General features: G+C 46.0%; 2 protein-coding genes across 2 annotated transcripts; both read right to left on the reverse strand.

The window, feature by feature from the left end:
• Positions 1-1,391: 1,391 nt before the first annotated feature.
• LOC116633703 (5-hydroxytryptamine receptor 3C-like) lies at positions 1,392-5,772 on the reverse strand. Its single transcript, XM_032406269.1, is given in 10 exon segments — positions 1,392-1,809; positions 1,927-2,156; positions 2,351-2,541; positions 2,898-3,058; positions 3,403-3,572; positions 3,872-3,981; positions 4,721-4,765; positions 5,194-5,261; positions 5,264-5,408; positions 5,737-5,772. Coding segments are annotated over 10 exon segments (1,359 nt in total). The 3' UTR covers positions 1,392-1,606.
• Positions 5,773-13,541: 7,769 nt separating this feature from the next.
• Positions 13,542-19,770, reverse strand: HTR3C (5-hydroxytryptamine receptor 3C). The gene is made up of 9 exons (XM_032406190.1): positions 19,489-19,770; positions 18,029-18,195; positions 17,566-17,610; positions 16,983-17,092; positions 16,532-16,701; positions 15,248-15,408; positions 14,307-14,511; positions 13,906-14,121; positions 13,542-13,778 (listed from the first exon to the last, which is right to left on the reverse strand). Exons 1-9 carry the CDS (start codon positions 19,553-19,555, stop codon positions 13,549-13,551), a joined length of 1,371 nt encoding a protein of 456 aa, XP_032262081.1. The 5' UTR covers positions 19,556-19,770; the 3' UTR covers positions 13,542-13,548.
• Between the last annotated feature and the right edge of the window lie 2,175 nt (positions 19,771-21,945).

The raw sequence follows: 21,945 nt of genomic DNA on the forward strand, positions 1-21,945 counted from the left end.
CTGTTGTGGGGCTATTTCTGGTAGATGATTTTATGAGTTTGTTCTGGACACTTGAACCATCTGAGTACCAGGAGAACGAGTGTGTCGTCATTCTGCCTGGATCCTGCCGTTCAATTACCGCTGCACAAACCCCTGGCCCCCTGAGGCCCAACCTGCAGTGATTCTAATGTACCAATGTACTAATGTAACCGCAGAGGTGTACTGTGATTAGTCAGTCCCAGCAAGCCCTCCATCTGTTCATGCATTAGTCACCCTTCAGAGTCCAAGTTAACACTACCTCCTCTGCTACCTCCGTTGTTTCAATTCTGACTGCACATTAGAATCTCATGGGGAGCTTTTATATATACCAAATCCAGGGTCCACACCAAAGTTCTAATTTAATTGGTCTGGGAGAAGGCCTGGGGGCTAGGATTATTTAAAAGGCTCTTCAGGGGTGCCTGGGTGGCTCAGTCTGTTCGGTTGAGCATCCGACTCTTGGTTTCGGCTCAGGTCATGATCTCATGGGTCGTGAGATCGAGCCCTGTGTGGAGCCCCATGTAGAGCCCCGTGTAGGGCTCCACGCTCAGTTGGGAGTCTGCTCGAGGAGTCTCTCCCTCTGCCCCTCGCCCCACTCATGCGTGCGCTCGCTCTCTCAAATAAATAAATAAATCTTAAAAAAAATAAAAAAATAAAAGTCTCTTCAGATGATTCTAATGTGCAGACAGGATCGAGCACCACAGATTCTGCTCCCACTAGAAGAATCCTTTCTTCTCTGAACTTCACAGCAGTTTCTTTTCAATGGCACTCACCAAAACTTTAAAAACAGATTCTACATTTAATTGCAATTATTTAACATATATATTTTATTTGTCCAGCTGGGCCATAAGCTCTTTGAGGACAGAGCTGTGTTTGATTCATCCTCAAGTCTCCATCTGTCAAGGGACATCTGTTTATAGCACCACCTATGCTCCTGGTGCTTTTCTGGAGTAATGCATAGGAGCCCGCCGGGCAGCAAATTATCATGAAGCCTTCCCTGGCCACCCACCTAAACTTGCAGTCTCCTCCTCCCCCACCTCCCATTCTTCCTTCCCTAATTTGCTTTTTCCCCTTGGCACTTAGCACATGCTCTATGTTTCACTTATTATCTTCTTTATTGTCAGTCAGTCTCCACCCACCCTCCATGAGGGTAGAGATTTTTGTCAGCTTGGCTCACTGCTGTGAGCCTCAGAACAGTGCCTAGCACATGGTAGGTGCTCAATAAGTATTTATTAAAAGAATAAATAAATATGTTAGCCTATATGTAAAAAGAGGTTTAATCCCTTTCCTCTATACCACTGAGTTAGTTTTTTTGGTAAATACTTGCAGTCATTTATTATAAAGCCTTCCTTTTCCAGTAAAAGTTATATTTCTAACATAAATGTGTAAATTCTGAATTCATTATGTTTTAGAAATATAGTCCTATTTCTGAGAGAGTCTGCAGAGGTTCTATGTAAGCCCTGGAGCAGGGATCATGGCATATCTGGAACTGTGTATGCAAATTGGAGCAGAGGAACGGGGTCTGGGATGGTCAGTTGAAGCTGGAGAAACCTGAACACTGGCTTGCTCTTGCACCGTTAGAATTCAACTCCTAGGTGTTCCAGAGGACGATGACCGTGATGATGGAGGAGTCCAAGAAGAGCAGGTAGAGGCGGAAGAGGAAGGTGTCCATCATGTGGCTGAACTGAACCCGCAGGTCAGCTAGCTGGGTGCTTGTCAATCCTGAAACCCCATTCAGCTCTGCCTCTCTGGGTCCCAGCTCCTTCCCTACCAACTGCCCTGGCTCCTTCGGTCCTGTAGGGAAGACAGAGACTCAGCCATGAAGTGGGAAGGAGACAGGATTGGGGAAGTGGGGGGACTGGGGAGGCTGGGCCCAGTGTAGACAGTATAGACAGTGCAGATTTTCCTTACCAGGTAGGTGAGTGGGCATGAGGCCTGGGCCCACATTCTCCTTCCAGAGTGCAGTGGGGCAGCATTTCCTTGGGCTGGCCCAGTAGAGGAGCAGAGGGTGGAGCCACCGAGGCATGGGTGGGGGCTGGCTGGTGGCCAGGTGCAGCAGGTAGGTGATGAAGATGGTCTCCAGCAGGCTGACCGCCATCAGGGACAGACACAGGGCAAAGTAGACACCTGGGATGGGGGTGAGGAGCATGCATGAGAGAGGCCCAGAAGAACCAGCAATCCCCCCTTTTCTCTGTCTCGCACAGAGAGCCCTTTCTGAGATGCCTGCTTTCTCCCTTCTGCCTTAGCTGTCTGAGCAGGTCTAGCAGTGTCTACCTTGCCTCACCCCCCCCCCACTTTCCAACAGTGAGGAGGTAGGCGTACTGATGAGGGGGTGCCACCAGCAGGAAGTAGTTTGTTCATCATGAGCAGGAAGACGTTGTAGCCCAACAGAAGGGTTATCTTGAATGGGGCACGATTCCTGCTTTCTGCCGGCAGGTAGAAGCTGAGGGCATCTATGGCGATCAGAAAGCTACTGGGCACCAGGAGGTTTATGACATAGAGGCTGGGCCTGCGCCTGATGGCCACCTGGGGGGAGGAGAGAACCAGGTGAAGCTAGGACTGAGGGGAGCCTGGGGGATGATTCCAGTCCCTTTCTCCCTCGGTGTCCTCAGCCCAACAGGAGCTCTTTCTGGGGCTGGTTGAGAAGCAGCCTTCACATGACTAAAAAGACTCTGCCATATCCACGAAAGAAAACCTATGCCTGAGCCGGCAGGTTCAGAAAGAGGGCTGCTCTGGGGGCCTTGGGAGAGAGGAAGGCTGTGAGGGTTGTAGCACCCAGTGGCTTTCTGGTCTTGGGACAAGAAGTGAGAGGCTCAGGCATTTAGAAAGATCTGATGAGGGAGATAAGGGGGACAGACACATCTCACAGTCTCTGGGCTTACGTAGAACATGATTCGGTCAAAAAGACTGGAGCCCACAGACAGCTTTGGGGTGGCCTTGTTGATGCCCAGGAGCTCCCACTCCCCTTGTGTGCGGACAATGTCACGTGAGGTGTCCACTGTCTCCCACACTTCCTTTTCCATGCCCAGCAACATGTTTTCCACTGCAGAGGGAGACAAACATTAATTCAACACACTGTTTAGCACCTGCTCTGTGCGGGGCTCAGAGAGATGAGCTAGAAAACTGCTTTAGCTCCCTCTCTCTAGCTGCCCAGTAACATGGCTTCCTCGCTCCTCAGTCACCTCCTTTCAATTCTGGGCTTTCTCAGAAGTCTTGTCTCCTCCTTAGTTCAACTCCCCCATCCCACCACCCACACACCCCCAATCAGCAAATACTCCACTGTCCCTTTTTAGGCATTTAAAAAGATAACCTTGCTGTGTGTGCTGTTTTGTTGCCCCACTCATTGATCTCATTTTACCCCATCCCGGAACCCCCACCTCAACTCACCTGTGTAGAGGAAAGAGCTGAAGGTGAGTGTGCAGTTCTGCTGGTCAAAGGGGAAGTAGAAGATGTCCAGGCTACAGATGCTGGTCACCCACATTGGTTTGTTATACACAATGTGACCATCATTGGTCACATATGCAGAGAGGCCTTCCGGGGTCTGATCCACATCCATGCTAAGTGGTAGAAGGGGAGAGAGGCAGATGCTTTGGGTTTCACATCAGCTTAAGCTTCTCTTTTAAGGTGGGGCTTCCCAACATTACTCACTATGGCCATTCTGCCATCTTTTCTGCCCATCACTTTCTCATTTCTAGAAGAAACATCTTCTAGAAATGAGAGACGGTTAATGAGCCATGATTGTGCTCCTCTGAAATAAGTTTTTGGTGGTCTCACTGAATGGGTTTCCCCTCTACCGCCCTGGCCTGCCCCTTGCAGAAGGGTCTCTGCTCCAGCTTTCCCTAGCCCTGGTACCCACAATTCCACGATGAAGATGTCTGGGAGCCACAGGTTCTCAGTTGTCACAGTGAGTTTACTGATGGCACCACATTCTTCTGGATCCCAGCTGATGAATGGGTTATTCCAGATCTAGAGCACAGAGCACAGAGGGATGGTTATGGCTGAAACCTGGAGCTAGTTTATGTCAGCATATACCCTTCCATACATACACACACACACATACATATATACACGTGTATGTATTTTTTTTCTAAATGTATGTACTATAGGCATATGATAAAATTTAACCATTCCAGAAAGGTGTAACGTAAAAAACAAGCTTCTCCCTCCTCAGTTCACTCCAACTCAGCTCATATCCCCAACTCAGTCTCCTTATTAACAGTTTCTTGGGTATCTTTCTAGAAAAAAAAATTAATACATGTTCCAGCATTCATTTTTACTTACATAGATAAACTCATACTTTGCACATTGTTATGCATGTTACTTTTTTTTTAAAACCTCATTTCCTTTTAAACTCTGATTCCTCTTCTCTCCTGGTGATAATGTCCCCCTTGTCTAGCTAACAAAGTCTTGTTGGCCCTTCACTTCACACTCAAGGGAAATCGGAAGCTGGGTGCTGGATACCTTTGGGCCTTGGAGCTTACTTAGGGGATTTCAACGGTACCTCCCCCTTCTTCCTGCATTTTCCATCTATGTCTTTCAAAGTTGTTTGGCAGCTCAGAAAGCTATTTGTCATCAGCATGGGCCCTATTTTGGTTGGATTTATCTACTCCCTCAGGCACTGCCGATTTCAACAAATGTGATTTTTGTAAACAAGCCCAGAAAAAAGGGGAAAAAGAGGGAAGAGAACTAAGCTGGACTTACGTACCAACTTTAACCACAGAAATGATGTCAGCAGCTGAAGTTGTTCATCCTTACAAAAAGAAGTCCTCATTCAGGATGATTAATGCCCTGAGATCAGGTCCCAGTCCAGCGCTTGACTTTGTTTCCTACGTGGTCTCATGGGACTGTTCAGCTTTTCAGTCACAAGTCTCAAAAGAAACGTGGGTCCAAAAAATGCAGGTTACATGGAAAATGTAGGGGGAAAGACAGCACGGGGGCCCACTGGAAATATGTTTTATCTGCCTATAGGGACAGAACTCAGGACAAATATTCCCTGCAGAAACGTCGCTGCCGTGTTCCCCTTCACGTCTCTCCATCCCATAGGATGGACATCTGACTTGTAGAGCATCTGGGGATGGATTGCTCGCCACTGGACCAGTGCAAGGTTGGGTTGCCAGGGGGAAGACTCCTTGTTCCCTACTAGCAGCCAATGGAAAGAGTGCAGGAGTCAGAACTCACCACTTCCAGGATGGCAGACAAAGTGAAGGAGATGTTGACCTGAGTGGGGATGCTGTAGTTGATGACCGACGGAAGTCCTTCTGGTTAAATATAGTCTGGAAGGCAGCAGGGTCCACCCCGTGCTGGTCAAAGCCTGAGCAATTGATGGTGAAAGTGTTTGACCTTCTTGTAGAGAGCAGAGACCCTGTGAGATGGGAATAGGACTTTTGTGTGTCCTACGTAAGAGGAGTACCAGGGCTGAGGCCTGAGAGCCTCTCTGCAGAGAAAGAAAATGTGGACACGGGGTGAAGCACGTGAGCCCCTCCTTCCTGGGCCAAGACTTCTGAAATCCAAGCCCTTCCTGCCAGGGCTGGGGAGCATGGGCTGGTCTGGTAGGCAAATGGGGGAAGTTGATGTGATGAGCTGAACCAGGGCTCAGACCTTTCTTCCTGTGCTTTACTCCCATATAAAGCCTCCCCAAATTTGTATGCAAACAGCCTCTCTGGGGAGTCCTAGTCCTTCCGTAGTCCCAACCCTGAAGTTTTGGCTTTTGTTTGACCATACTGTTTTCTTTCTAGCTCTATTTTGACTTATTCTCATCGTCACTGAACAAAATTTCCCTAAAATTTTGTTTCTTAATTACCCCTTCCTGCTTTCATGTTTTCCCATTTCCTGGAAGGAAAAATTTGGGAAGAAGTCAACCTGAGTGCAACCTGAAATATGTGGGGACTTACTGTTGCCCTGAATGTGAATTTATTGGCTACCCACTATGTGCTGCGCTCTGTGCCCTTCTCCAGCTCAGTGGCTTCCTCTAAGACCCATGGGAACCAGCTTCATGGTCACCATTCTGAGAGGATCTCACTGATCATCTACCATGTGCTTGGTGGAGCCAGGCAATGAAATGTAGAAGCCCTTTGGCTCCTCTGACCCTCATCCCAGCGACAGATGACTGTGTGGTTATTCCTGTAACTACAGCCCAACAAGTCCTTGTGCCTCGTCCATTACTCCCCCATGCCAGCTAACTCATAAGGTACATCTCCAAACCAAGGAGAAACACATCGCAAGGGAAGAAAATGTTGTCCTTTCCCCTCTACATCACCTCCTCTGCAAGATCTTTCTGAGTGAGGTGGGAAAAGAGCTATGTTCCTGTCACCAGGACCGAAACCACCCTGTTCATACTTACTATGTCTTGGTAGAAAGGAAAAGTTGGACACTGTAAAGGAGTGGCATTGGAGAGGTGGCAAATGGAAAGACAGTTCAGTAGATGCCTAGGCGGGCAGATGAAAGAGGGGCTGTGTGTACTAATCAGTGAAATGGGGTTTTTGTCTGTTTCCAAGGAAGCCATAACATAGATCCTACAGAGAAAGAAAATGTTTAACCCAGTTATTTTAGATGCTTTCTAGTTCTGGAGAATGAGAGGGTTTCTGTATTTTGCCCAGAACAGCATTCCCATCTTTCCTTGTTCTTGCCCCATCTTACCTGGAAGCAGAAGGCTGACAGTGAGGCAGAGGAGGACTCCCCCCTCCACAGGCCACCCCCCTTCCATCCTCCTCTTCTGGACTCTTCTCTGGGGACACACCAGGAGCCCCCAAACTCTTGAGCTTAAAGGAGCTCAGACCACACCTTGGTTCCTGGTTTTGAATAGTGCTCATGACAGGTGACCACTTCCTGGTGAGAGGCTGTAGCCAGAGAGGGCACAGCAGAGTGTCCTGCTTTGTCCCTGTGCTGGTATGCCTTCCGGGCTCCAGGCAGGGGGGATGTTAGGCCTTCAAGACCAGGCGAAAAACACCTGTTTAGCAGCCTTGTCTAGATGAGTGGTTTAAATCTGAGTTCCAAGTACTTTTTGGGGAAAATGGGGGATGTGGGAGATCGGGCAGGTAAAGCCATTGATAAAAGTCTCATCAGGTGCTTCTGGAACTAACTATGCCTCAGAGAAAGTGCATGGATCATTCAGAAAGGGATGTGGTGGAGACACCTGCTAATTTCGCAAGTCAAGAACATGTAATTATTTTGTTGCAGACCTAGAAACGTATCCTTTATCCACTTGTGGACATTAGGGATTATTGTCAATAGTGAGTTAAAAGTATTGAGAGTAAGCTTCTTTTTCATGATGTAAACCTGACTAACAGACCTCTGCCCCCACAGCTAGCACAGCTCGTACAGATCTGCATCATCCCTTGTTTGCACTATTGGGACATCTTCCTAAGGTTTCCTCTGCTTGGGGCGCCTGTGTGGCTCAGTCGTTAAGCGTCTGCCTTCGGCTCAGGTCATGGTCCCAGGGTCCTGGGATCTAGCCCCGCATCGGGCTCCCTGCTCCGCAGGAAGCCTGCTTCTCCCTCTCCTACTCCCCCTGCTTGTGTTCCCTCTCTCACTGTATCTCTCTCTGTCAAATAAATAAATAAAACCTTAAAAAAAAAAAAAGTTCCTTGCTTGGTTTTCTTTTCTTTTCTTTTTTTTTTAAGATTGTATTTATTCATTTGTGAGAGAGAGAGAGAGAACGAGGCAGGGGGAGAGGCAGGGGGAGAGGGAAAAGCAGACTCCCCGCTGAGCTGGGAGCCAGATGTGCGGCTTATACCAGGACCCTGGGATCATGACCTGAGCCGAAGGCAGATGCTTAACTATCTGAGCCACCCAGGTGTCCCTCCCCAGTCCAATACTTCATTTTGCCATTCCCCTAACACAGAACTCTCCTGCTCACCCTTCCTTATCTAATGTCTCTGAAGGCCTACAGCCCTGGGGCCATGTGGGAATATGTGAGTAAGAAATCACTTGATGAGCTTTTTGAAAATACCTGCACTCATGGCTTCCCCGACCTCTATGGAAGGGTGTGCGTGTATTTAAAGCTCCCCAGATGGTTCTGACACATTTCATTGAAAACTTTTGGGCTGGTCTGTGTTACCATACCACAAACAGGATGCTGATATTGATATATATACTCAAGATAGAGAACTTTAGCACCAGGATCCCCACGTTTTCCTTTTATAGCTACAGCCACCTCCCTCCCTCCCTAACCTCCCGCTGTCTGGCAGTCATTCATTTGTTCTCCGTTTCTATAATTTTGTCGTTTCAAGAATGTTATATAAATCAAATCGCACAGTATAAACTTCTGGAGACTGGCTTTTTTTTTCACTCAGTGTAGTTCTCTGGAGACCCATCCAGATTGTTGTGTGTATCAGTATGTATTCTTTTTTATTGCTGACTAGTATTCCATGGTAGGAATGTACCACAGTTTGTTCAACCACTCACCTGTTGAAGGTCTTCTGAAGTTTTTAAAAATTTTTTAATTTTGTTGAAGGACTTCTGAGTTTTTTTTTTTTTTAAAGATTTTATTTATTTATTTGACAGAGAGAGAGAGAACAAGTAGGCAGAGAGGCAGGCAGAGGCAGAGGGAGAAGCAGGCTCCCCACTGAGCAGGGAGCCCGATGCGGGGCTCGATCCCAGGACCCTGGGATCATGACCTGAGCCAAAGGCAGCGGCTTAACCGACTGAGCCACCCAGGTGCCCCAAGACTTCTGAGTTTTAAGGGAAAACACTTATTTCCTCTACTTCACTCACAACACTTAAAAAAAAAAAAAAGATCGATTTATTTATTGGGGGGGAGGGGCAGAGGGAGAGGAAGAGAGACTTTCAGGCAGACTCCCCACTGAGTGCAGAGTCTGATGCGGGGCTCACGACCCTGAGATCATGACCTGAGCCGAAATCAAGGGTTGGACACTTAACTGACTGAACCAGCCGGGTGCTCCCACAACCAAACTGTGGGCTTTTCCCTCCCACCAAGTAATTCTGACACTACCCTTTCTGGCATACTCCTTGGGTTAAGGGCTCAGTCCCTCAAGACTGACCCCCACTTCAGGTGCCAGTTGCAAGTCAGGGCCTCCTGTACTTCTGACCAACTGACAATAAATTGGGGGTCCCCACAACCCCCTCTTCAGATTCAATTTTTTGCTATAACAGCTCACATAACTCATGGAAACATTTACTTCTGTTTACTGGCTAAAAAGTTTATAATAAAGTATACAGATGAACAGCCAGATGAAAAGGTACACAGGGTGAGATCTGGAAGGGCCCTGAGGGCAGGAGCTTCTGTCTCCATGGAGTTCCAGCGTGTAGATGTGTCACCAACCTGGAAGGTCTCCAAACTGCATAGTTTAAGGATTTTTTATGGAGGCTTCATTATGTAGGCATGATCAATTATTAACTCAATCTCTAGCCCCTCTCCCCTCCCTAGAGGGTGGGGATTGGGGCTGAGAGTTCCAAGCTTCCAGTCATACCTTGGTCTTTCTGGTGACCAGTCCCCATCCTGAAGCTATCCAGGAGCCTACAAGGAGTCACCTCATTAGAACAAAAGATGCTCTTATTATCTAGGAAATTCCAAGGGATTTATGAACTCTGTGTCAGGAACTGGGAGCAGAGACCAAATATACATTTTTTCACAGAGTTGTTTATAGTTTTTGTCTATTACATGTATACCTGTTATAAATGTTTGTCTACAGGTTTTTGTGTGAACAAAAGTCTTCTGGAATAAATACTCAGAAGTAGAATTGCTAGATGGTATGGTATTTGTGTGTACAGTTTTTAAAGAAATTGCAATACTCTTTTCCAGAGTGGCAGTACCATTTTACATTCCCACCCACAACGTATGAATGATCCAGTTTCTCTGCATTTTTCAGGTTTAGAACTTTGGATAAGGAAGGACTTCTGAAAATAGGACCCTAAAATCACAAACATAAAGGAAATGATTGATAAATTCAGCATTAAAAAAATGTTAAACTTATTTTCATTAAAGGACACTAAATGTGGGGCGCCTGGGTGGCTTAGTCGGTTAAGCATCTGCCTTCGGCTCAGTTCATGATCCCAGAGTCCCGGGATCGAGCCCCGTATCGGACTCCCTGCTCAGCAGTGAGTCTACTTCTCCCTCTGTCCCTCACCCCACTCGTGTTCTCTCTCACTCTCTCTGTCTCTCTCTCAAATAAATAAATAAAATCTTTAAAAAAAAGGACACTAAATGTGAAAAGTCAAATCATAAACCAGGAAAATATCTTTGCAACACATAATTGACAAAAGAATAGTAGAAAATACATAAAACATGCCTATAAATGAATAACAATGACAAAAAACCCTATCAGAAAAATGGACTGAAGGGACGCCTGGGTGGCTCAGTCATTAAGCGTCTGCCTTCAGCTCAGGCCATGATCCCAGGGTTGTGGGATCGAGCCCCGCATCGGGCTCCCTGCTCAGTGGGAAGACTGCTTCTCCCTCTCCCACTCCCCCTGCTTGTGTTCTCTCTCTCGCTGTGTCTCTCTCTGTCAAATAAATAAAATCTTAAAAAAAAAAAAAGAAAAATGGACTGAAGACATGAATTGGCACTTTATAGAAGAGAAAACACAAACAGCCAACAAACAACAAAAAGGTATTCACATAAATACAGGGAACAAACTGCTGGTTGCCAGAGGGGTGGGGGTTGGGCAAAATGGTGAAGGGGAGAGGGAGGTACAGGCTTCCAGGTAGGGAGTGACTAAGTCATGGGGATGAAAGGCACAGCCTAGGGAATAGAGTCAATGGTACTGTCACAGTGTTGTATGGTGACAGATGGGAGCTACCCCTTCGGTGAGCAGAGCATAGTGTATAGAGTTGTCAGATCACTATGTTGTACAAGGTAACGTAACATTGTATGTCTGCTATACCTGAGTTAAAAAAAAAGAGAGAGAGAAAATAAACACTGAGATGTGAAAAGGTTGTGAGAATACCCCTGGATGCTGCTAATGAAAAGAGAGTGGGAAGCTGGTAGAAACGACAACTCAAGAAGTTAGAAACATGATCAAACATTTGAGGACAGTAACATATCCAGGGCCAGTGGGCTGGGTTTTTTGTTTTTTGTTTTTTTTGAGAGAGGGAGAGTGCACAAGTGGGGGAGAGGGGCAGAGGGAGAAGCAGACTTCCACTGAGCAGGGAGCCCAATTTGGGGCTTGATCCCAGGACCCTGGGATCATGAACTGAGCCGAAGGCAGACGCTTAACTACTGAGCCACCCAGGCATCCCATGGTCTGGTTTTTATAAACAGTTCATAAATTTCCAATGCACACTCTTAATAGAGGTTTACAATAGAAACTGGAGGAAAAGGAAATAAAGTTATTATCACAAGGGCTACTATTTATATATATCTTTTAAATGGGAGAAGGATGGCAGGAACCAGAAGCACCCCCTCCAAAACTGAAATACTCCTAATGTTCCTGATGACAAGTCTAAGCTCGTACTAGCTTAAAATGTTTCTCTTCATTTGTAGGTCATATCTTAGACCACAAGGCTCACCTCAACCCTAACATATGAACAGGATGTTCTTTTGCAAAGGATATTGTCAATTATAATGATCTTGGCACAGAAAACCTAAAGTCACATTTCAATAAGGTAGAAAAAAATTACAAAATGACATCTAGAGAAATATAAATGTGGAGATGGGAAAGGGAAAAGAAATGATGCAAAAAGTGATCTTAAGAAATTTGAAATTCCTCAAAGATGTGGTAAACACTCTTCATTTTATGCTACTGGCAAAAGTCAAGCACAAGTTTCTGCATGAGAAATATGTTCCGAGTAATGGAAAGAAGGAAACACATGAGAATGTGCAAGCAGAAATGCCTGTTGGTGTATAATTCACATCTCTAAGGACTCAAAGGTAAAGTTGATGCATAAAAATGGGTTGCTAATTTTCCACATGAGAGATGGAAAAATAAAATAAAATATACCAGGATGGGATAAAGGGATTACACCTAGGGATAGTAAAATACTGATTCTTGGTTGGCTTGCATCCATGCATACATTTAATCATTCAGTGAGTCTGTATGAAGCACCCATGGTACGTCAGGCGTAATACCATATACTGAATTATAAAAATGAATGAGACATTGTACCTGACCCACACGGAGACACACGCTCTCTTAGGGGAGGCAGATATATAAAGAAATCTCTGAAATGTATTCACCTAATTGAAATATAATTCAGAAATTTGTCTTTGGTATTCTTTTACTTCCCTTTTCAACCTCTGTCAGGATCTCCTGAGGGCCAGCTGTTAGAATCCTTCCCAAGATCATAGCTGCCCATGAAGGTGTAAAGTACTATTAATAAGGAACACTTAAAAAATTAGGGTTTTTTTTGATAGTAAAAATAATACAGGCTCATTGAAAACAATTAAGAAAACACAGATGAAGATATAAAAGAAAATAGTAACCATTTCTTGTCCCATTATCCAGGACAAAGTTTGCTTATGTTTTGGTCTCTAGCCATCTGTACCTTTTTCTCTGCACTTCTCTCCAGCCCTCTTTTTCTTTTCTTTTTTTTTTTTTAAACATAACTTATATATAAAAACTGCTTTGTAACTTGTTTTTTCCATTTTATATATCATGGACCTGTTCCCGTGGTATTAACATTGATCTATATTCTCACTTTAAATGGCTACAAAGCATTTAATTGTGTGGCTATATGACAATTTATTTAACTTGAGCCCTTTAATTGAGGTCCTTAACTAGTCTTCCTGGACCTCCTCCAAGCATGTACATCAGTGGGGGAGAGGGGCAGAGGCAGAGGGAGAGAGAGAATCTCAAGCAGACTCTGTTGAGCGTGGAGCCCCAAGCAGGGCTTGATCTCACAACCCTGAGATCATGATCTGAGCGGAAATCAAGAGACGCTTAACTGACTGAGCCACCCAAATGCCCCAAGCATTTATTCAAAAGGCCCTCCCTGTTTGATTTTGTGAATTCAGAGGAAGGGGGGGAAGATACAATATATCATTTATTTCAAAGAACAATTTCAGGAATGAGAGTGGTAAAGGCAAGTGAAATGAAAGTGGTTGATGAAAAACATTTTGCAATTATAAATATTTTATAGTGATTTCTTACAAATGAGACTTGACCTTTTCATTTTTTCAAAACCGTGAAAGTGTCTGAAAGACTTCAAATCAAATCAGATTACACTTGTTTAGAGTGAACTATCAAAAGTGTCTGCAGAGGACTCTCTGCTCCAGTGTTTGTGGACCTATCCGAAATGTATTGAGGAGCCAGTGCTGCCTGAAAAGTTGTATTTTGGGACAATCAATCAAGGAGAGACTCTGCTGACCCTGACCTCCATTGATAACAGAGTCAGAAGTTAGGTGTGGCTAAGGAAAGTGTGTCGGAACGAGAACCATAGCATATGAGAAATCAGGACATTGTTTGGGGGCAATTCTGAACCTGTGACGTAGGGTTAGAATTCGAGGGGTATAGATGGGGACATGGTAGTCACTGGGGGTAAGTAGCTGAGATCAGAAAAGGGGCCCAGGTCTGGCTGGCTCTAACACCAAGAAACTCCCACTGTGGTTTGCCGAGAGAAGTGGATGTAGATGTCTGCCTAGGTGTTCCAGAGGATGACGATGGTGACCACGGAGGTGGCCATGAAGAGCAGGTAGAGGCGGAAGAGCAGGGTGTCCATCATGTGGCTGAACTTCACCCACAGGTCGACCAAGCGCTGCCTCTGAGTCTCTTCTTCCTGCTGGGCCCTTGTTGACCCAGGACACCCATTTAACTCTGCCTCTCTGGGACCTGACACCTTTCCCACCAACTCCACGGGCTCCTTCACACCTACAGAGACAGAGACTCAGCCATGGGCCGTGAAGTGCCCCTGGGGAGGGAGGGGGCCAGGGAAGGAGACAGGAGCAGAGAAATGACTGTGTGGGAAGAGGAAATGTACGCAGTGCTGAACCCTTACCAGGCAGGTGGGCCGGGGGGAGGCCCAGGCCTTTATTTCTCTTCTGGGGTGCAGTGGGGCAGCATTTCATTGGGCTGGTGCAGCAGAGGAGAAGAGAATGAAGCCACTGAGGCATGGATGGGGGCTGGGTGGTGGCCAGGTGCAGCAGGTAGGTGATGAAGATGGTCTCTAGCAGGCTGACCACCATCAGGGACAGACACAGGGCAAAGTAGACACCTGAGGGCAAAACAAATTATAAGTAAACCAGGGCAGATTCATCTCTACACTTTTCTTAAGACTTTCTCCAAATCCAGTCTTTCCTGGGAACCCCTTCCCTCCTTAAGTGGAGAGACAGCCAGTTCCTGGTTCTCCTCCCTACGCCCTCCTGCCTTTGCTTCCCTGGAAAGTGAGAGGGGCCATACTGATGAGGGGGGTGCCAATGGCTGGGAGGAAGTCATTCATCATGAGTAGGAAGACGTTGTAGCCCAGCAGAGGGGTCATCTTGAATGGGGCATGATTCTCGCTTTCTGCCGGCAGGTAGAAGCTGAGGGCGTCGATGGCAACCAGAAAGCCGCTGGGCACCAGGAGGTTTATGACGTAGGGGCTGGGCCTGCGCCTGATGGCCACCTGGGGGGAGGAGAGATTGTGGAGAATGTGGCAAATATCCTGATGTCAGAGGGCTCATATATATATATATATATATATTAAAGATTTTATTTATTTGACACAGAGAGAGAGAGAGAGAGTGCACAAGCAGGGGAGCAGCAGAGAGAGAGGCAGAGGGAGAAGCAGGCTCCCCACTGAGCAGGGAGCCCAATGTGGGGCTCGATCCCAGGACCCTGGGATCATGACCTGAGCCGAAGGCAGACGTTTAAGCAGCTGAGCCACCCAGGCGCCCAGAGGGCTCCTGTGTATTTGACTGTAATCCTTGCTGGTGTACTGTTTGGCTGGCTGTAGGATGATTGCTTTAGGTAACACACGCATTTAATTGTATCCTCTACAGAAGTGCCCTGCTTTGTTGTCTAATTTTCATATGGCCAACCTGCTGGGAACACAACAATTATAGACTTTTAGGGGCAAATAGGGCCCTTTGGACCATCACAGAGATGGCTGCTCCATTCTGAACAGTAGAGCTTGTAAGAGCCCAGCAGCTCCTCCTTTCTGTAGGGTGGAGAAGGGGGAAAGGGCGGGGGAAGGGGGAAGCCCTGGTGATCCTTCTTCAGGGCAGTTAGGATAGAGGGTGGAGTGGGGAGCAGTGCTTAGCCCCCTGGAAATTCTTTTTACATCCCAAAGTGCCTTAGATCAAGAGGAAAATCATAGAGGAACTGGGATCAGAAGTCGAACAGGGGACTCTTGGACTTACATAGAACATAATCTGGTCATATAGGTTGCTGCCTACCAACATCTTTGGGGTAGCCTTGTTGATGCCCAGGAGCTCCCACTCTCCCTGGGTCTGGATGAGGTTACGAGATGTGTCTGTTATCTCCCACACTTCCTTGTCCATGCCCAGTAGCATGCTGTCCACTATAAGGAAGGCCAAGGGCAGCTCAGTCCAGAAGTGCTTCCAAGCTTCCTGCCCCCAAATTAAATTCCTCCCCTGCTGAGCTTCTTCAGCAAATTTTCCTTTCTGTTCCTTTAAGGCAAGGCATCCAGGTTTTCTCAAAAGTGGGTTACAGGACCACAATTCATGTGTGTACAGGCTGTAGCATTGATTTTTTTTTTTTTGGTTGAAAACAGGAATGAGTCAAAGTGGTTATGGGAACATTGGATATGACTCAAATGTGAGTCAAGAACTTTAGCAATCATTCCTATTTTCCTTCTCCATTCCCTAGTTGTATGATGTTGTTTTAGTGGAATCAAACTTGAACAGCTCAACCTTTTCATAACTACATGCATGTCCATTATAATGATTAATATACCCAAATCTACCACATGACAGCTGGTGGCATTCAGTGTTTACTGGTTTAAGTGTGTTAGCTATCAAAATTAAAAGTTTTCAACTAAAGCGAAATAAGTCAATCAGAGAAAGACAAGTATCATATGATTTCACTGATATGAGGATTTTGAGAAACAAGACAGAGGATCATAGGGCAAGGGAGGGAAAAATGAAACAAGACAAAACCAGAGAGGGAGACAAACCGTAAGACACTCTTAATCTCAGGAAACAAACTGAAGGTTGCTGGAGTGGTGGGGGGTGAGAGGGATGGGATGGCTGGGTGATGGACACTGGGGAGGGTATGTGCTATGGTGAGTGCTGTGAATTTTGTAAGACTCATGAATCACAGACCTGTACCCCTGAAACAAATAATACATTATATGTTAATAAAAAAAAAAGTTTTCAGCTAAAAATTGTAGAGCAGGAGCTCTATAGCAGCCCGGGGTCAGATGGGCCTCATTTGGCACAAGGGCCATCCAAGATCTCAAGCAGTAGTTCTTTTTTTTTTTTAAGTTTGTTCGTTTGTTTGTTTGTTTGTTTATTTTAGTAATCACTACACCCACCGTGGGGCTTGAACTCACAACCTGGAGATCAAGAGTCACATGCACTTCAAACTTAGCCAGCCAGGTGCTCCTGTAGTTCTCTCTCTCTCTCTCTTTTTTTAATATCTTCCCCGAATCTTGAATAACTAGCAAAACATGTCTTGCTCACCTGTATAGAGGAAGGAACTGAAGGTGAGTGTGCAGTTCTGTTGGTCAAAAGGAAAGTAGAAGATGTCCAGGTTACAGATGCTGGTCACGCGCACTGGCCTGTCGTACTTCATTCGACCTTCACTGTTAACGAAGGCGGTGAGACCTGGAGGCGCTTGATCCACATCCATGCTGCTCATGAGAGGGAGGGAGTGGGTGCTGGGGTGCCTTCATTAACTTTTTTTTCCCCTCCCTTTCCGCATCTTCCCCTACTGTGCTCCCCTTTTGACTCTTTCTCTACTGTCACTCTATCTTGTCTCTTGTACACCTGTGTTTTGTGGCAGTCAATTAATTGAGGCTGAGCCCCAGTCTGAACCTTCTGATGTTCCTGTGCCCTGCACTGACCCAAGGCTGCTCTTTGCAGATGGGCTTTGTGCTGGCTTTCCCCAACTACCCCCCACCCCAATACGCACGATTCCAAAATGAAGATGTCTGGGAGCCACAGGTTTTCAGCCGAGACAGTGAGTTTTTTGAGGCTGACACACTCTTCTGGGTTCCAACGGATGAAAGGATTGTCCCACATCTGTAGCCAGGGCAGTGGGAAACAGAGATGAGCAATGCTAGAGTTTATTCAGTCAGCTTCTCCTGCCCTTCCCATTCTTCTTTGAACTCTGATCTTCTTTCCCCCACTCATGTCCCTAATGACCCCAGCCTGTCTCCCCCTTCTTTATCTCGCCAAGTGTTATTGGTAAAGTACCCTGTAATGGCCTTTTTTCCAGGCAGACCTTAAGTATAGCCTAAAACCCTTTGGTCCCAGGAGCACACCAATATATTGGGCTGCAAACCATTTGGCCATTTTCTTGGATCACCATTTCCCCCTTTGTAAGCTGCCCAGGGAGATGTGTGTGCCCAAGGCCAGTCCATTTCAAGATGGAGTGATTTGGACCCAGAAAGATTATAGATTTAGTGGAGGTTGGGACTAGGAAACCCCTAAGTTACTCCTCAAATTTATACTTACAAATGAAAGTGGGAAGGGGATAGTTGAATCTGCCTTACCAAATTGACCCACAGAAATGATGTCAGAAGCTGGAGCTGTGCATTCTGGTAAAGAAATTCCCATCCAGGATTATTAGTACAAAAAGACTTTGCCCATGCCCACCTCATATTCTTACCAATATTTACTAATTTATTGGGCCTGGTATAGTTCTAGGTGCTCAACTGTCTTTTCCTTATTTGTCTCCCTTTGTATCTAGGGACAATTCAGGTTTTAACTGACATAGAGACACTTCTTCCTGGAACATTCCAGAAAGGGCAGCACTCAAGAAGGAATCCTTCCTGAAAAAATACCACTGCAGCATTCTTCTTTATGTCTCCCCATCCCATAGGAAAATCCTCTAATTTGTGCAGATTCCATTTAGAGGACCTGTTGTTCACCACTGGACCAGTACAGTGTTGTGTTGACAGGGCAGAGGATCCTCATTCCCTATTAGAAAAATGGAAAGTGGGGACCAGGTCTCACCACTTCTAGGATGGCAGACAGGGTGAAGGAGATGTTGACATGAGTGGGGATGCTGTAGTTGACGACTGGACGGAAGACCTTTCTGTCAAACGCTGCTTGGAAGGCAGCAGGATCCACCCCGTTCTGGTCAAAGCCTGAGCAATTGATGGTGAATGTGTCTCCTCTTCCTGTGGTGAGCAGAGACCCTGTGAGAGAGGGCCTCTATGGCCAGGGCTGAAACCTCTCTGCAGAGAGAAAACAGGTGGCATACTGGGAGGAGCGGTGAGCCCTCCTTCCTGGGCCAAGATTCCCCAAGGCCGAAGCCCTTCCTTCCAGGCCAGAGAGGATAGGCTGATCTGGTAGGCAAATGGTGGGAGTTGATCTGGTGAGCTGAACCAGGGCTCTATTCTCATTCCTATTGTTTTGTCCTCATGCAAAACCTACCCAAATCTGTATGTAAACTTGGCCTTGGTACAATGGCAGCCACTTCAACAAGTCCTCAAGTGTACCCATCACAGGCTTCTTGGGTCTACCTAGGAGCCCCTCTCAGCACTGCCTTAAAGCTTGTCATCTGAATCACTTAGAAATCTGCTGTAGTGTATTTCTCTTCCTCATTCTCAGGGACTTATATTTACTGAAGATAAGAACTGATTTATCAAGAAAATAAGGGAAGTTAACAATTGTACTTTCTAGGTAGATATGTGTAACATGTAGTAGGTATTCTGAATTGGTGTGTACCTTGGTGCTATGCATTTATTTTGCCCTTCTCAGACTTAGTGACTTCAGATATCTTGGGATTTATTTCCAGCATTGGGATAATTAGGTGATATCACTGAGGTTATACTATATGCCAATCATATAGTAAGACCTGAGAAGATGTTGTCTCTTGGCTATGACCAGGGAGCCATGTTGGTAGTACCTGGGCAGAATCTTTCCCCATTTCCAGTTTTGTGTGATCTTTTGCTCTGCTTGCTCCTCTACAACTCCATCTCTTTCCATAATATTTAAGGTATATACCCAAACTAGGAACAAATATTCCCTCATGTAAGCAAAGTATCTAACCCTACCTCAAATTGATTCCTAATCTCCCTCAGTATTTTACATTTACTCCTTCATGGCACATTTAAAATCTGTGGCAACTCTTCTCACAGATACCATATTAAGGGAAGAAGACGGGGAGAGTGGGATGAGGGTGTGGTGGGAGGGACACCGGAAGTGAAGGAAAAGGTGGAATTGGAGAGGTAGTGAAGTGGGACAGTTTGGCAGATTCCTGTATGGACAGGAATAGAGAAGGCTGTGTGTACTGATCGGTGGAATGTCTTTCTATCTGCCACACACACACACACACACACTCAAGACACAGATATTAGGGAAGAAATACTTAACATGTTAATTCTGAATGTTCTCCAAGTGCTGCAAGGAAGTTCCTAGATATCCTTGAGAACCACATTCTGGTCTTCCCTGTTCTTGCCCCATCTTACCTGGAAGCAGAAGGCTGACAGTGAGGTAGAGGAGGACTCCCCCCTCCACAGGCCACCCCCCTTCCATCCTCCTCTTCTGGACTCTTCTCTGGGGATTCACCAGGAGCCCCTAGACTCTTGAGCTTAAAGGAGCTCAGACCACACCTTGGTTTCTGGTTTTGAATAGTGCTCATGACAGGTGACCACTCCCTGGTGAGAGGCTGTGGCCAGAGAGGGCACAGCGGAGTGTCCTGTTTTGCCCCCATGCTGGTATGCCTTCCGGGCTCCAGGCAGGGGTGGGAGTTGGGCCAACACTAAGGCAGAAGCACCTGTTTGGCAGCAAGGTGCTGAGATCAATAACAAAATAACTTGCCTTAATGAGAGGATGAGGGCTAGGGAAGTAAGAATCAAGTTCTTCTAAGACTAGGGTATCTGCAGATTTGGAAAGGTGACAATATTTAGTAATTTGGTTATGTATTCATTAAGGATAATTGCAAATGCCAAATTATAAAGCTTGATTCCTGCCTTCATCATCTATTGTCAATATTTCTTCAACAGCCCCTAACAAGATTTCCTCCTTTCAATCCCTCTGCCTTTCTGATTCATTTTCCCTAAACCAAATTTTCTATACATTTTTTACTTTACTACATGATAATAGAAGTCATAAAATTAAGGTAGCAGAACCGTTTTTAATGTCTTTGTGTTGTCAGTAGTGTTATACATTATCATAAACTAGTAATCTCAGGTAACATCAATCTTAATGGCACGTATCAATATTACATCTTATGTGACATCTCTATGGAAAACACAATTGGACCAAATGAGTGAATTGGAGCATTGTTCTATTAAGTATCTTAGTTACATTTCCAGAAAGGCTTGGAAATTTTTCTCTTGCAGGAAGGGGGAAGGATCAGACCTAGAATACAAAAGAAACTTTGTTCAGAATGGAAGATTATGACAGCCCTAAATAGAAAGAGCTGAGGAAGGCAGGAATGACTGAGGGGCCCAAAGTAGGAAAGCACAGGAGAGACATATTTTCTGTGTAAGGTTTGAAATATCTACAGTGCCTCAGCCCCACCAGCTCTGTAAGGCATTTCTTCCCTGTTTTGGAAACTTGGCTAGAGGATTGGGCCATCATGCCATGTAGGACCAAAGTACGACTGTGTCTATATCCAGGGATACACCTGTGGGGCACTGGACTCCTGGATTGGCTAAGAGTGAAGGATTTCCTAGTGTACTTGAGTTCCACAGGTAGGCTGGCTACCAGACCTTAGGTCTAGGAAAGGGGGGTTAACTTTAAGCCCTGATGAAAGGCAGCTGAAGACCATTGATGGGTATCTTGCTTTTATCAAGGTTGGCTAAAAAACTGGACCGAAGTCTATAGGTTGGACTCAAAAGTAGATTTAGCTGCCGGGAAATGCATATGATGGAGGCAGGAGGAATAAAGCAGTAAGGCATCTCCTCTCCTGCTCAGTAACCTCACGGAAAGCAGGAGGCACGTCTTGTTCTACCCATCGCTCGCGCCGCCCCCGCCCCACCGTCCCCACCCAGTGGGTGGCATATAGTAGTTAGCAGTCAATAAATGTTAGTTCAGTATCTGGCCATCAGTTCACTGTGGATGGGGAGAGACACACAGGTACCTTGGGCAGATGTAGGGAAGGTGGTAGGGCACCTCATTGGGGTCCTGAGGCCGCATCAGAGAAGTTGCTTGCTATTCCCGTGGTGTGGCTAAGGTGTGGGCCTCCATCTTGGGTGCCATTTGGTAGAGAAGGGCGTTGGTACGCTAGGTGAGATACAGAGGCCTAGAGCCAGGGCCCAGCCTTTTATTTCTGACTGCCCCCCGTCTAAGTTTCCAATAGAGGCCTAACCAGAGCTACCATTAATTGAGTTTGTGTCATGTGAGCTTCACTGTGGTAGGCACTTTACTTACGGTATTCTTATCCTCCCAACTACTTGGAGAGGTCAGTGGTATTACTCCTATTTTACAGAGGAAGAAAACTGAGGTAAAGAAGGTAAAAAAAATCTTGCTCCATGTCCTACACAGGTAGAAATAGGTAGAATCCAGATTCAAACCAAGGTCTGATTCCATTGTTGTTTCCTTGCTCTTTTTATCACTCCATAGCTGGGAAGTCTTTTGGACTGGATTATTAGGCCCCTAGTTTCCCACCAGCAAAATCCCTAAGCCTAGACAATGCTTGGATTCAAAGGTAAACAGTGAGGACAGGAGCTGTAGTTTTGTAAGTCACAGACACCAATCACTTTCTCCTTAGCTTATTCCGAACGGGATCACACTGCATGGTCCCAGTACTCATCTGGGTCCCTGGTGGGTCGGGTTTGGGAATATAGCTGTAACCTGGCAAGGGCAGAATGAGATGGTAGAAAGGGGAAATGAGGGCCATTGTTCGGCAGCCCTGATGGATGGCAGTCACACACACAGGCCATTGGCCACGGCTAAGGATCTAGGAGTACAAAGGCAGC

The sequence above is a fragment of the Phoca vitulina genome, unplaced genomic scaffold, assembly GCF_004348235.1.
Source record: "Phoca vitulina isolate PV1807 unplaced genomic scaffold, GSC_HSeal_1.0 scaffold8, whole genome shotgun sequence".
Lineage (NCBI taxonomy): Eukaryota > Metazoa > Chordata > Mammalia > Carnivora > Phocidae > Phoca > Phoca vitulina.